This window comes from Telmatherina bonti (assembly GCF_933228915.1).
Source record: "Telmatherina bonti genome assembly, chromosome: 17".
Taxonomy (NCBI): Eukaryota; Metazoa; Chordata; class Actinopteri; order Atheriniformes; family Telmatherinidae; genus Telmatherina; species Telmatherina bonti.
The window spans coordinates 39,596,969-39,609,207 of record NC_136615.1 but is presented as its reverse complement, the minus strand read 5'-3'; the positions used below and the strand labels follow the sequence as shown (position 1 = coordinate 39,609,207).

General features: G+C 51.6%; 1 protein-coding gene across 5 annotated transcripts in view; it reads right to left on the bottom strand.

Moving 5' to 3' along the window:
• The window catches only part of megf10 (multiple EGF-like-domains 10), a 133,192-nt gene that overhangs the window by 40,969 nt on the left and 79,984 nt on the right, over positions 1–12,239 (bottom strand). For all 5 annotated transcript variants that reach the window (XM_079256907.1, XM_079256910.1, XM_079256908.1 and 2 more), the window contains 2 exons: positions 10,482–10,584; positions 2,161–2,307 (listed from right to left, as the gene is read on the bottom strand). In XM_079256907.1, coding sequence (XP_079113033.1) covers positions 2,161–2,307; positions 10,482–10,584 — 250 coding nt within the window. The remainder of the gene's footprint in view (positions 1–2,160; positions 2,308–10,481; positions 10,585–12,239) is intronic.

Below are 12,239 nucleotides of genomic sequence, written 5' to 3'. Positions count from 1 at the left end.
CTTCTCCTGTTTGAACGGTACTAACCAGTAGAAGCTAACATGTCTTGTCCTGTTTGAACGGTACTAACCAGTAGAAGATAACACGTCTTGTCCTGTTTGAACGGTACTGACCAGCAGAAGCTAACACGTCTTGTCCTGTTTGAACGGTACTAACCAGTAGAAGATAACACGTCTTCCCCTGTTTGAACGGTACTAACCAGCAGAAGATAACACGTCTTGTCCTGTTTGAACGGTACTAACCAGTAGAAGATAATACGTATTCTCCTGTTTGAACGGTACTAACCAGTAGAAGAAAACACGTCATCTCCTGTTTGAACGGTACTAACCAGTAGAAGAAAACACGTCATCTCCTGTTTGAACGGTACTAACCAGTAGAAGATAATACGTATTCTCCTGTTTGAACGGTACTAACCAGTAGAAGCTAACACGTCTTGTCCTGTTTGAACGGTACTAACCAGTAGAAGATAATACGTATTCTCCTGTTTGAACGGTACTAACCAGCAGAAGCTAACACGTCTTGTCCTGTTTGAACGGTACTAACCAGTAGAAGATAACACGTCTTGTCCTGTTTGAACGGTACTAACCAGCAGAAGCTAACACGTCTTGTCCTGTTTGAACGGTACTAACCAGCAGAAGCTAACACGTCTTCTCCTGTTTGAACGGTACTAACCAGTAGAAGCTAACACGTCTTCTCCTGTTTGAACGGTACTAACCAGTAGAAGCTAACACGTCTTGTCCTGTTTGAACGGTACTAACCAGTAGAAGATAACACGTCTTGTCCTGTTTGAACGGTACTGACCAGCAGAAGCTAACACGTCTTGTCCTGTTTGAACGGTACTAACCAGTAGAAGATAACACGTCTTCCCCTGTTTGAACAGTACTAACCAGCAGAAGATAACACGTCTTGTCCTGTTTGAACGGTACTAACCAGTAGAAGATAATACGTATTCTCCTGTTTGAACGGTACTAACCAGTAGAAGAAAACACGTCATCTCCTGTTTGAACGGTACTAACCAGTAGAAGAAAACACGTCATCTCCTGTTTGAACGGTACTAACCAGTAGAAGATAATACGTATTCTCCTGTTTGAACGGTACTAACCAGTAGAAGCTAACACGTCTTGTCCTGTTTGAACGGTACTAACCAGTAGAAGATAACACGTATTCTCCTGTTTGAACGGTACTAACCAGTAGAAGATAACACGTATTCTCCTGTTTGAATGGAATCAGCCCAGATAAGCAAGCTGCTAACTCGTGTAGCAGTTCTGCTAACCACTGCTGAGTGAAAAGCTGTTTGTGTTTAAATGTTGAAAATGTATAGATTGCCTCCTCCATAAATCTACAACATACTACACAACACTAGTCAACCCTTCCCATACCATTTAAACTTAATTTAAATAAAAACTTACCTGTATGGAGTCCAGTTCGAGGCAGCACAGCCAGGTGAGACTTCAAGTGAAAATTGCAAACTCAAAGTTGGTTTTCCCGCATTTTACAACAAAGAAATTAAAGTTCGCAAAACTGGGTTATGTAATATTGTAATATTGTATTGAACTCCAACTTAAAGTTATAAATTTTAACAACTCACCTAATTGTTTTGGAGCAAACAACTTGCTTGTTTGGTTGTGATTATTAACATTATTGCTTTAAATGCCATTAATGCATATTTTCAAGTTTAACCTACTTAAATGGCTGTTTCAGGCCAACCAATACAAGTTGGATTTTTTGCATTGTAGTCCTCATCAGAACCCTCGCTGCAGCATTTTGGATCAGCTGGAGACTTTTCAGGGCATATTTGGGACAACCCATAAATAAGCAATTGCAGTAATCCAGTCTGGAAGTAATAAAGGCATGTTACTTGGTATGGCTTTTGTTTTCCAAGTGTTATCTGAGCACACTGAGCACAAATTTGACCCCTTAAACACCCATGAAAAACTGTGAAATTTGGCACACACAAAAGGACTGGTGAAAATTCATGAGGGTATGGTCTGTGTTGACTTGAATGCAAAAATGGCTCTACAGTGCCACATCCGCAGTTGGGATTAGTTAAGGTAGATAACCAGAAGAAAACCTGCACGTTGAACCATCCTCTGGTTGGTCGCCATCATACTTTCAGGAAAGAAACAACCGTAAGATAATAATGATGATGATTCAGGACTTACTCCTCTGACAGGTGGTTCCTCTGTATCCTGGAGCACACTCACAGGTTCCTTCATCTGGAGAACAAGATGCTCCGTTCTTACAGTTACAGGGCAGGGTGCAGTTTGGGCCCCAGCGGCCTTCGGCACACACACTGTCACAGTGGATACCTGCGCTCGTGCGCATATGCACACACACACACACACACACACACACACACACACACACACACACACACACACACACACACACACACACACACACACACACACACACATATATATATTTCCATTACTTTAAGAGTTAACTTACATACCTTTTCTACAGACAACACCGTACACTAATCACAAATGGCTCATTTTCAGCGTAAACTTTATACAAAAAGGACTATTAAAACTTTCCTTGATTTTAGAAAGAATTCAGAGCCTTCCACATTTGTTTTGTTTCCTAAATGTTTTTGTTTTTGTTTCACTCCAAACTTTACCAAAAGACTTTTTTCAAGATACTGATTGATCACAGCTACACTCTTCAACCAGCAGCCTGATGTTACATCGAAACAGCTCTGTAAATCTGTATTGCCATTGCATTGGTGGGTGGAGCTTCCAAGCATGCCTTGTTGAGTCTCTTGCTGTTTGCACCAGTTTCACAACTTTCAGTCCTTTACCAGTTTGGAAGTGTTTAAGTGTGACAGTTCTTTCTACATGTAACTTTGACCTGTGCTCCTTTAAAACCAGCAAGTTCTACATGAATTCATTGTTGAAATTTACTTTTTATTGAAGCTGCTTCCATTCATACTGTGTCAAATTACTTGATTTCATGCACTGCTACCAGCTCCGTGGTGCAATCAGCAGCATCTGTTTCTTATTAAATCAGCATAGTTATCAGCTAAGACTTTTTCCAATTAATTTAAAAAAGAAAGGTTTGCCCCGTTACATGAAGTTAGCTCAGTACTTCTATTTTGTCATTTTAAATGAGCAGTTTAGACAGGCAGACAGGCAGACTGCCAGGCAGACAGACAGACAGGCAGATAGATAGATAGATAGATAGATAGATAGATAGATAGATAGATAGATAGATAGATAGATAGATAAATAGATAGATCGATCTTTGGTCTTTGGTCTTGGAAGTGTTCAGGAGAAGACAGTAGTTAGTCCAGTCGGTGAAGGCCTTTACCAGGTCCTTGTACTCCCCTTCCTGTCAACCTCTCACAGATGCCACAACAGCTGCATCATCTGAATATTTCTGTATGTGGCAAGACTCCGAGTTGTATCTGATGTAGGAAGCGTAGAAAGTAAAAAAGGGAGCTATAACAGTCCCCTGTGGAGCCCCAGTGTTGTACTCCAGAGTTCCAGAAACCCTTCTCCCCATCCTGACATATTGTTGTCTTGATGATAGTTGGTCCATAATCCAGGATGTCAGGGAGGGGGCCACCCAAATATCTAAAAGTTTCTTTCAGTGTGGGAGGTCTAATGGTAAAAGCATTGAAGTCAAACATGATCCTCACATAAGAACCAGGCACTTCCAGGTAGGCATATGCCCAGTGCAGCATGTAAAGAACTGCATCCTCAACTCCGAAGTGTTCCTGGCAGGCAAACTGGAGAGAGTCAAGATGCTGAGCAACCTGAAATCTTATGCGACAAACAAGGAGCCGCTCAAAGATCTTATGTGAGATGTCAAGGCTACCAGTCTGTAGTCATTCAGCTCCACCAGTCACCCTTTATGGGCACCAGTGTGACATGAGGTCTTCCACAGCACCAGGACTTGTCTTCTATCTTAAGGCTCATATTGAATAGCTAGACAGAGAGAGAGAGGAACAGCTAGCTGCCCTGCACAATTCTTTCAGGAGCCTTGGACATAACCCATCTGGACCTACAGCCTGTCCTGGTTGGAGTTTCCTGAGCTCAACTGCAACCTCTGAAGTTGATACACACAGACGGAGCAGCTCAGCGGGCTCATGAGTAGGATTATCATCAGAGATAGAAGCAACTATAAGCTGCAGTGGTGGAGACAACAGTCACATATGTAGAGGAAACAGCCGTAGAGGTAGAGGTAGCCGCCATAGAGGTGGAGGTAGCCGCCGTGGAGGTGGCCGCCGTGGAGGTGGAGGTAGCCGCCATAGAGGTGGACGTAGCCGCCATAGAGGTGGAGGTAGCCACCGTGGAGGTAGCCGCCGTGGAGGTGGAGGTAGCCGCCGTAGAGGTAGCCGCCGTGGAGGTAGCCGCCGTGGAGGTGGAGGTAGCCGCCGTGGAGGTAGCCGCCGTGGAGGTGGAGGTAGCTGCCGTAGAGGTAGCCGCCGTGGAGGTGGAGGTAGCCGCCGTAGAGGTAGCCGCCGTAGAGGTAGCCGCCGTGGAGGTGGAGGTAGCCGCCGTGGAGGTAGCCGCCGTGGAGGTGGAGGTAGCCGCCGTGGAGGTGGAGGTAGCTGCCGTAGAAGTAGCCGCCGTAGAGGTGGAGGTAGCCGCCGTAGAGGTAGCCGCCGTAGAGGTAGCCGCCGTGGAGGTAGCCACCGTAGAGGTAGCCGCCGTAGAGTTAGCCGCCGTAGAGGTGGAGGTAGCCGCCGTAGAGGTGGCGGGAGCAGCCGTAGAGGTGGAGGTAGCCGACGTAGAGGTGGAGGTAGCCGCCGTAGAGGTGGCGGGAGCAGCCGTAGAGGTGGAGGTAGCCGCCGTAGAGGTGGAGGTAGCCGCCGTAGAGGTGGCGGGAGCAGCCGTAGAGGTGGAGGTAGCCGCCGTAGAGGTGGAGGTAGCCGCCGTAGAGGTGGCGGGAGCAGCCGTAGAGGTGGAGGTAGCAGCCGTAGAGGTGGAGGTAGCCGCCGTAGAGGTGGCGGGACCAGCCGTAGAAGTGGAGGTAGCCGCCGTAGAGGTGGAGGTAGCCACCGTAGAGGTGGCGGGAGCAGCCGTAGAGGTGGAGGTAGCTGCCGTAGAAGTAGCCGCCGTAGAGGTGGAGGTAGCCGCCGTAGAGGTAGCCGCCGTGGAGGTAGCCACCGTAGAGGTAGCCGCCGTAGAGTTAGCCGCCGTAGAGGTGGAGGTAGCCGCCGTAGAGGTGGAGGTAGCCGCCGTAGAGGTGGAGGTAGCCGCCGTAGAGGTGGCGGGAGCAGCCGTAGAGGTGGAGGTAGCAGCCGTAGAGGTGGAGGTAGCCGCCGTAGAGGTGGCGGGAGCAGCCGTAGAAGTGGAGGTAGCCGCCGTAGAGGTGGAGGTAGCCACCGTAGAGGTGGCGGGAGCAGCCGTAGAGGTGGAGGTAGCTGCCGTAGAAGTAGCCGCCGTAGAGGTGGAGGTAGCCGCCGTAGAGGTAGCCGCCGTGGAGGTAGCCACCGTAGAGGTAGCCGCCGTAGAGTTAGCCGCCGTAGAGGTGGAGGTAGCCGCCGTAGAGGTGGAGGTAGCCGCCGTAGAGGTAGCCGCCGTGGAGGTAGCCGCCGTGGAGGTAGCCGCCGTAGAGTTAGCCGCCGTAGAGGTGGAGGTAGCCGCCGTAGAGGTAGCCGCCGTAGAGGTGGAGGTAGCCGCCGTAGAGGTGGCGGGAGCAGCCGTAGAGGTGGAGGTAGCCGCCGTAGAGGTGGCGGGAGCAGCCGTAGAGGTGGAGGTAGCAGCCGTAGAGGTGGAGGTAGCCGCCGTAGAGGTGGAGGTAGCCGCCGTAGAGGTGGCGGGAGCAGCCGTAGAGGTGGAGGTAGCCGCCGTAGAGGTGGAGGTAGCCGCCGTAGAGGTGGCGGGAGCAGCCGTAGAGGTGGAGGTAGCCGCCGTAGAGGTGGAGGTAGCCGCCGTAGAGGTGGCGGGAGCAGCCGTAGAGGTGGAGGTAGCCGCCGTAGAGGTGGAGGTAGCCGCCGTAGAGGTGGCGGGAGCAGCCGTAGAGGTGGAGGTAGCCGCCGTAGAGGTGGAGGTAGCCGCCGTAGAGGTGGCGGGAGCAGCCGTAGAGGTGGAGGTAGCCGCCGTAGAGGTGGAGGTAGCCGCCGTAGAGGTGGCGGGAGCAGCCGTAGAGGTGGAGGTAGCCGCCGTAGAGGTGGAGGTAGCCGCCGTAGAGGTGGCGGGAGCAGCCGTAGAGGTGGAGGTAGCAGCCGTAGAGGTGGAGGTAGCCGCCGTAGAGGTGGCGGGAGCAGCCGTAGAAGTGGAGGTAGCCGCCGTAGAGGTGGAGGTAGCCACCGTAGAGGTGGTGGGAGCAGCCGTAGAGGTGGAGGTAGCCGCCGTAGAGGTGGAGGTAGCCGCCGTAGAGGTGGCGGGAGCAGCCGTAGAGGTGGAGGTAGCCGCCGTAGAGGTGGAGGTAGCCGCCGTAGAGGTGGCGGGAGCAGCCGTAGAGGTGGAGGTAGCCGCCGTAGAGGTGGAGGTAGCCGCCGTAGAGGTGGCGGGAGCAGCCGTAGAGGTGGAGGTAGCCGACGTAGAGGTGGAGGTAGCCGCCGTAGAGGTGGCGGGAGCAGCCGTAGAGGTGGAGGTAGCCGCCGTAGAGGTGGAGGTAGCCGCCGTAGAGGTGGCGGGAGCAGCCGTAGAGGTGGAGGTAGCCGCCGTAGAGGTGGAGGTAGCCGCCGTAGAGGTGGCGGGAGCAGCCGTAGAGGTGGAGGTAGCCGCCGTAGAGGTGGAGGTAGCCGCCGTAGAGGTGGCGGGAGCAGCCGTAGAGGTGGAGGTAGCAGCCGTAGAGGTGGAGGTAGCCGCCGTAGAGGTGGCGGGAGCAGCCGTAGAAGTGGAGGTAGCCGCCGTAGAGGTGGAGGTAGCCACCGTAGAGGTGGTGGGAGCAGCCGTAGAGGTGGAGGTAGCCGCCGTAGAGGTGGAGGTAGCCGCCGTAGAGGTGGCGGGAGCAGCCGTAGAGGTGGAGGTAGCCGCCGTAGAGGTGGAGGTAGCCGCCGTAGAGGTGGCGGGAGCAGCCGTAGAGGTGGAGGTAGCCGCCGTAGAGGTGGAGGTAGCCGCCGTAGAGGTGGAGGTAGCCGCCGTAGAGGTGGCGGGAGCAGCCGTAGAGGTGGAGGTAGCAGCCGTAGAGGTGGAGGTAGCCGCCGTAGAGGTGGCGGGAGCAGCCGTAGAAGTGGAGGTAGCCGCCGTAGAGGTGGAGGTAGCCACCGTAGAGGTGGCGGGAGCAGCCGTAGAGGTGGAGGTAGCCGCCGTAGAGGTGGAGGTAGCCGCCGTAGAGGTGGCGGGAGCAGCCGTAGAGGTGGAGGTAGCCGACGTAGAGGTGGAGGTAGCCGCCGTAGAGGTGGCGGGAGCAGCCGTAGAGGTGGAGGTAGCCGCCGTAGAGGTGGAGGTAGCCGCCGTAGAGGTGGCGGGAGCAGCCGTAGAGGTGGAGGTAGCCGCCGTAGAGGTGGAGGTAGCAGCCGTAGAGGTGGAGGTAGCCGCCGTAGAGGTGGCGGGAGCAGCCGTAGAGGTGGAGGTAGCCGCCGTAGAGGTGGAGGTAGCCGCCGTAGAGGTGGAGGGAGCAGCCGTAGAGGTGGAGGTAGCCGCCGTAGAGGTGGCGGGAGCAGCCGTAGAGGTGGAGGTAGCCGCCGTGGAGGTAGCCGCCGTAGAGGTGGAGGTAGCCGCCGTAGAGGTAGCCGCCGTAGAGGTGGAGGTAGCCGCCGTAGAGGTAGCCGCCGTAGAGGTGGAGGTAGCCGCCGTAGAGGTGGAGGTAGCCGCCGTAGAGGTGGAGGTAGCCGCCGTGGAGGTAGCCGCCGTGGAGGTAGCCGCCGTAGAGGTAGCCGCTGTAGAGGTGGAGGTAGCCACCGTAGAGGTAGCCGCCGTAGAGGTGGAGGTAGCCGCCGTAGAGGTGGAGGTAGCCGCCGTAGAGGTGGAGGTAGCCGCCGTGGAGGTGGAGGTAGCCGCCGTGGATTTAGCCGCCGTAGAGGTGGAGGTAGCCGCCGTAGAGGTAGCCGCCGTAGAGGTGGAGGTAGCCGCCGTAGAGGTAGCCGCCGTAGAGGTGGAGGTAGCCGCCGTAGAGGTGGAGGTAGCCGCCGTAGAGGTGGCGGGAGCAGCCGTAGAGGTGGAGGTAGCCGCCGTAGAGGTGGAGGTAGCAGCCGTAGAGGTGGAGGTAGCCGCCGTAGAGGTGGCGGGAGCAGCCGTAGAGGTGGAGGTAGCCGCCGTAGAGGTGGAGGTAGCCGCCGTAGAGGTGGAGGGAGCAGCCGTAGAGGTGGAGGTAGCCGCCGTAGAGGTGGCGGGAGCAGCCGTAGAGGTGGAGGTAGCCGCCGTGGAGGTAGCCGCCGTAGAGGTGGAGGTAGCCGCCGTAGAGGTAGCCGCCGTAGAGGTGGAGGTAGCCGCCGTAGAGGTAGCCGCCGTAGAGGTGGAGGTAGCCGCCGTAGAGGTGGAGGTAGCCGCCGTAGAGGTGGAGGTAGCCGCCGTGGAGGTAGCCGCCGTGGAGGTAGCCGCCGTAGAGGTAGCCGCTGTAGAGGTGGAGGTAGCCACCGTAGAGGTAGCCGCCGTAGAGGTGGAGGTAGCCGCCGTAGAGGTGGAGGTAGCCGCCGTAGAGGTGGAGGTAGCCGCCGTGGAGGTGGAGGTAGCCGCCGTGGATTTAGCCGCCGTAGAGGTGGAGGTAGCCGCCGTAGAGGTAGCCGCCGTAGAGGTGGAGGTAGCCGCCGTAGAGGTGGAGGTAGCCGCCGTAGAGGTGGCGGGAGCAGCCGTAGAGGTGGAGGTAGCCGCCGTAGAGGTGGAGGTAGCCGCCGTAGAGGTGGAGGTAGCCGCCGTGGAGGTAGCCGCCGTGGAGGTAGCCGCCGTAGAGGTAGCCGCCGTAGAGGTGGAGGTAGCCGCCGTAGAGGTGGCGGGAGCAGCCGTAGAGGTGGCGGGAGCAGCCGTAGAGGTGGAGGTAGCAGCCGTAGAGGTGGAGGTAGCCGCCGTAGAGGTGGCGGGAGCAGCCGTAGAGGTGGAGGTAGCCGCCGTAGAGGTGGCGGGAGCAGCCGTAGAGGTGGAGGTAGCCGCCGTAGAGGTGGCGGGAGCAGCCGTAGAGGTGGCGGGAGCAGCCGTAGAGGTGGCGGGAGCAGCCGTAGAGGTGGAGGTAGCCGCCGTAGAGGTGGAGGTAGCCGCCGTAGAGGTGGCGGGAGCAGCCGTAGAGGTGGAGGTAGCCGCCGTAGAGGTGGCGGGAGCAGCCGTAGAGGTGGAGGTAGCCGCCGTAGAGGTGGCGGGAGCAGCCGTAGAGGTAGCCGCCGTAGAGATGGAGGGAGATGAATCTAAGGTACTGGTAGTCGCCACATAAGTGCAGGAACCAGCCACAAAGGTGGAGGAACCAGCTGCGGAGGTGGAGGAATTTGTCGGAGAGGTGGAGGAATCAGCTGGTGAGGTGGAGAAACCAGCAGCAGAGGTGAAAGGGTGGATCGAGCATTGTCATACCTGATATAGTGCTGGTTGAGGGATGTGGCTTTGTCTACATCATCCTCTGTAGAATGACAGTTATCTAACTTGTAGCCAGGGATCCACACCTTTGTGATGTCTTTGTTTTCCAGTCGCTTTTCCACCTTCTTTTTGTACTTCAGTTTGGCATGCCTCAGAGACCTTTTAAGCTCCTGCTGCACATTTTTCTGTTTTCCTTGTACCCTGACTGGAATGCCCTCTTTTTTGGTGAAAAGTGCTCCCTTAAATCACCACTAGATAGAACTCTAAGACCAGACATGAAAAGAAACTTTTCAGTCTATGGTGCTTTTCAGTTGACTAACAACTAAACTTCAATAGTTTTTAACAAATAGTTGATAGAACATTCAAAATAATAAGTCTATGGTGATGATGAAGTTTAATAATTATTTCTGTGAACTATTTTAACCATCTTTACTTCTTGATAGCATTATAGTTAAATATCTTATATTTTTCTAGAATAATATAAATAACAATTCTGATTATTACACACTAATGAGTTCCAAAAAGTCATCTTCCCAATGGCAAACAATTTTAATGCTCCTGCCGTGGTGTTACTAAGTTCTGTGGCGGTGTAGTGGTTAAAAATGTGGCAAAAAATGTTACGGGCTCAAACCCTGATCCTGTAAATTCACTAGTCATATCAAATTGGGGTGCTTCTTCTGCTCATGGTTACACTGATGCTCAGAAAACCATGGTTTCAATATAAAACTCTCCAGCTCATTCTGGCCATGGAGATATGTGCTTTTGCACTATTTATAACTATCTTTAGCTTCTTTGCAGCAGTTTACTTCAGCCTGTCACTTCTTTTACCAATCCCCTGATTACAGACTGGTGGAAGTTCTAAAAAGGCATTACTATCCCAATAGCAAAAACGTTCAATAATTCTTCCCTGCTAGCAGAGTTATGATGGTGTTGTGGTTATATTAATGGGCTATAGCTCAGAAACTTATAGTGACATCTTCAGCTTTTTTGCATTATACATCAGTCATTACACATTATCACATTCACACTCGCTGTTATGTAATAACAGCAATTTTTTTTAGTTAGATATTGTTGTTAGGCGTTACCGGTCCATCCAGCCAGACAACGGCAGTGACCAGTAGTGTGGTGACATCCATCAGCATGACTGCAGTCACATCGTTCCTTACAATCCAGACCATACGTTCCGTCCTGAAGAAAATGAGACAATAGTCACATCCTGAGAAACTTTCCAACCGTTAAACTCTTATGTGTTTAAAAGGACATTGTTTAACATTCTCTGTTGTTTATTGTTTTATGTCTAAATTTATGCATTGCACTTGTGTTCATGACCTTGGGTAATAATCTGACATATTCTCGTCAGCAAAGAATCTCAGATTAGTTTATACATACAACAGTTAAGCCTGTAGGGAAGCGCCATGCAATCTTAAAACTCCAGCTGGTGTTGGGAAAAGAAGGCATTTTTTCTGCGTTCAAGTGCGCAGTGATAGAAACACCAAGGAGAGAGAGGCTTACTACTCCCACAAGATGGAAATCAGCAGCTTCATGAAATAAGGGATGACTTGGTTTCATTGGTGTAGTCAAAGTGGTTACCATTGTTGGAACAGGTGCTGGAAACGGTGAGGCACTTGAAATCATTATTTGTTTGAATGTGATACAGGGTTTCAGTGTTTGAGAAATTCTGACAGTGTCCCTTTAAAAACGTAGAGCCTCAGATCCAAAAAGTTGTGATTCTGTGTAAAATGTGAATTGACTTTTGCTGAAAAGGTCTGAGAGGTATAAACATAGCTAAGAGCAGTATTCTTATTCCAATAAGGACTCAAAATAATGGAATTTAAGGGTACAGAATTAAGCTCTTAAAAGTTGAAGAGTCCTAAAAAAGAAAACGGTTCGCTCTCACAAGCTGGACCTCTATTACTTTTTTTGCTAAATAAAAAAATATTTCTAAAATTTCAAAAAACTTTTTTTTTTTCAAACAACTTTTGCAATTTGCAGGGCTTTTTATTGGATGGTGTTTAGCGCATACGATGTACTTCAGGTAAAATATCAAGACACTCCACATGGACTCTCTTGTATGTAGATGCCAAACATTTTGCATTTTGGAACAAATATTTTGGTTCCACTGCTACTGTTGCCACTGTCCTCATCAGAAGGCGACAGAACTCATTCAGGAGCCTTTTTATCTTGAACTAACTCAGTCTTTATCAATTATGGTCCTCAGGCCCCCCTGTCCTGCATGTTTTAGATGATGTGATCCTCCTTCAAAGCACTCAAGTCAGATTTCCTCAACTTCCTCATCAAGTTCTTTGCAGCCTGTTAATGAGTCCTCTATTTCATTCATGTGTGTTTAAGTAGGGTTGCCTATAAAACATGCAGGGCAGGGGGACCTGAGGACCGGAATCGAGAAGCACTGGTTATATGTCTCTCTACACCGCATACGGTGGCATGTAAAGTATTTCCATTAAACTTTTCTGATATAGTTCGATATGTATATGTTTGAAAAACTACCATATGAAAGTGTAGAAACTTTTTAGAGATATTTGAGAATTCTTTTCAAAATGAAGGTGTTTCTATCACCAGTTTTGTTTCGGGATATTTAGTTTTTGCACAATTCTAGTCGTTATGGAAACACAGCTATAGGCAATATGTTGGGCATTAGAGTTGAAGTACTGTAGACTGAATCACAGCAAAATCTTTAGAACCCACTCCAACTAACATTTCCAGATCCAGTGTTTCAGACTCTGCAAGGGACCCGACTCACAGTTTGAGGAAAGAGGGTTCAGCTAAACACACCCTTCTACAGGGTATGAAGACATGACTGAGAGGGGTTACTTTCAGGAATATTC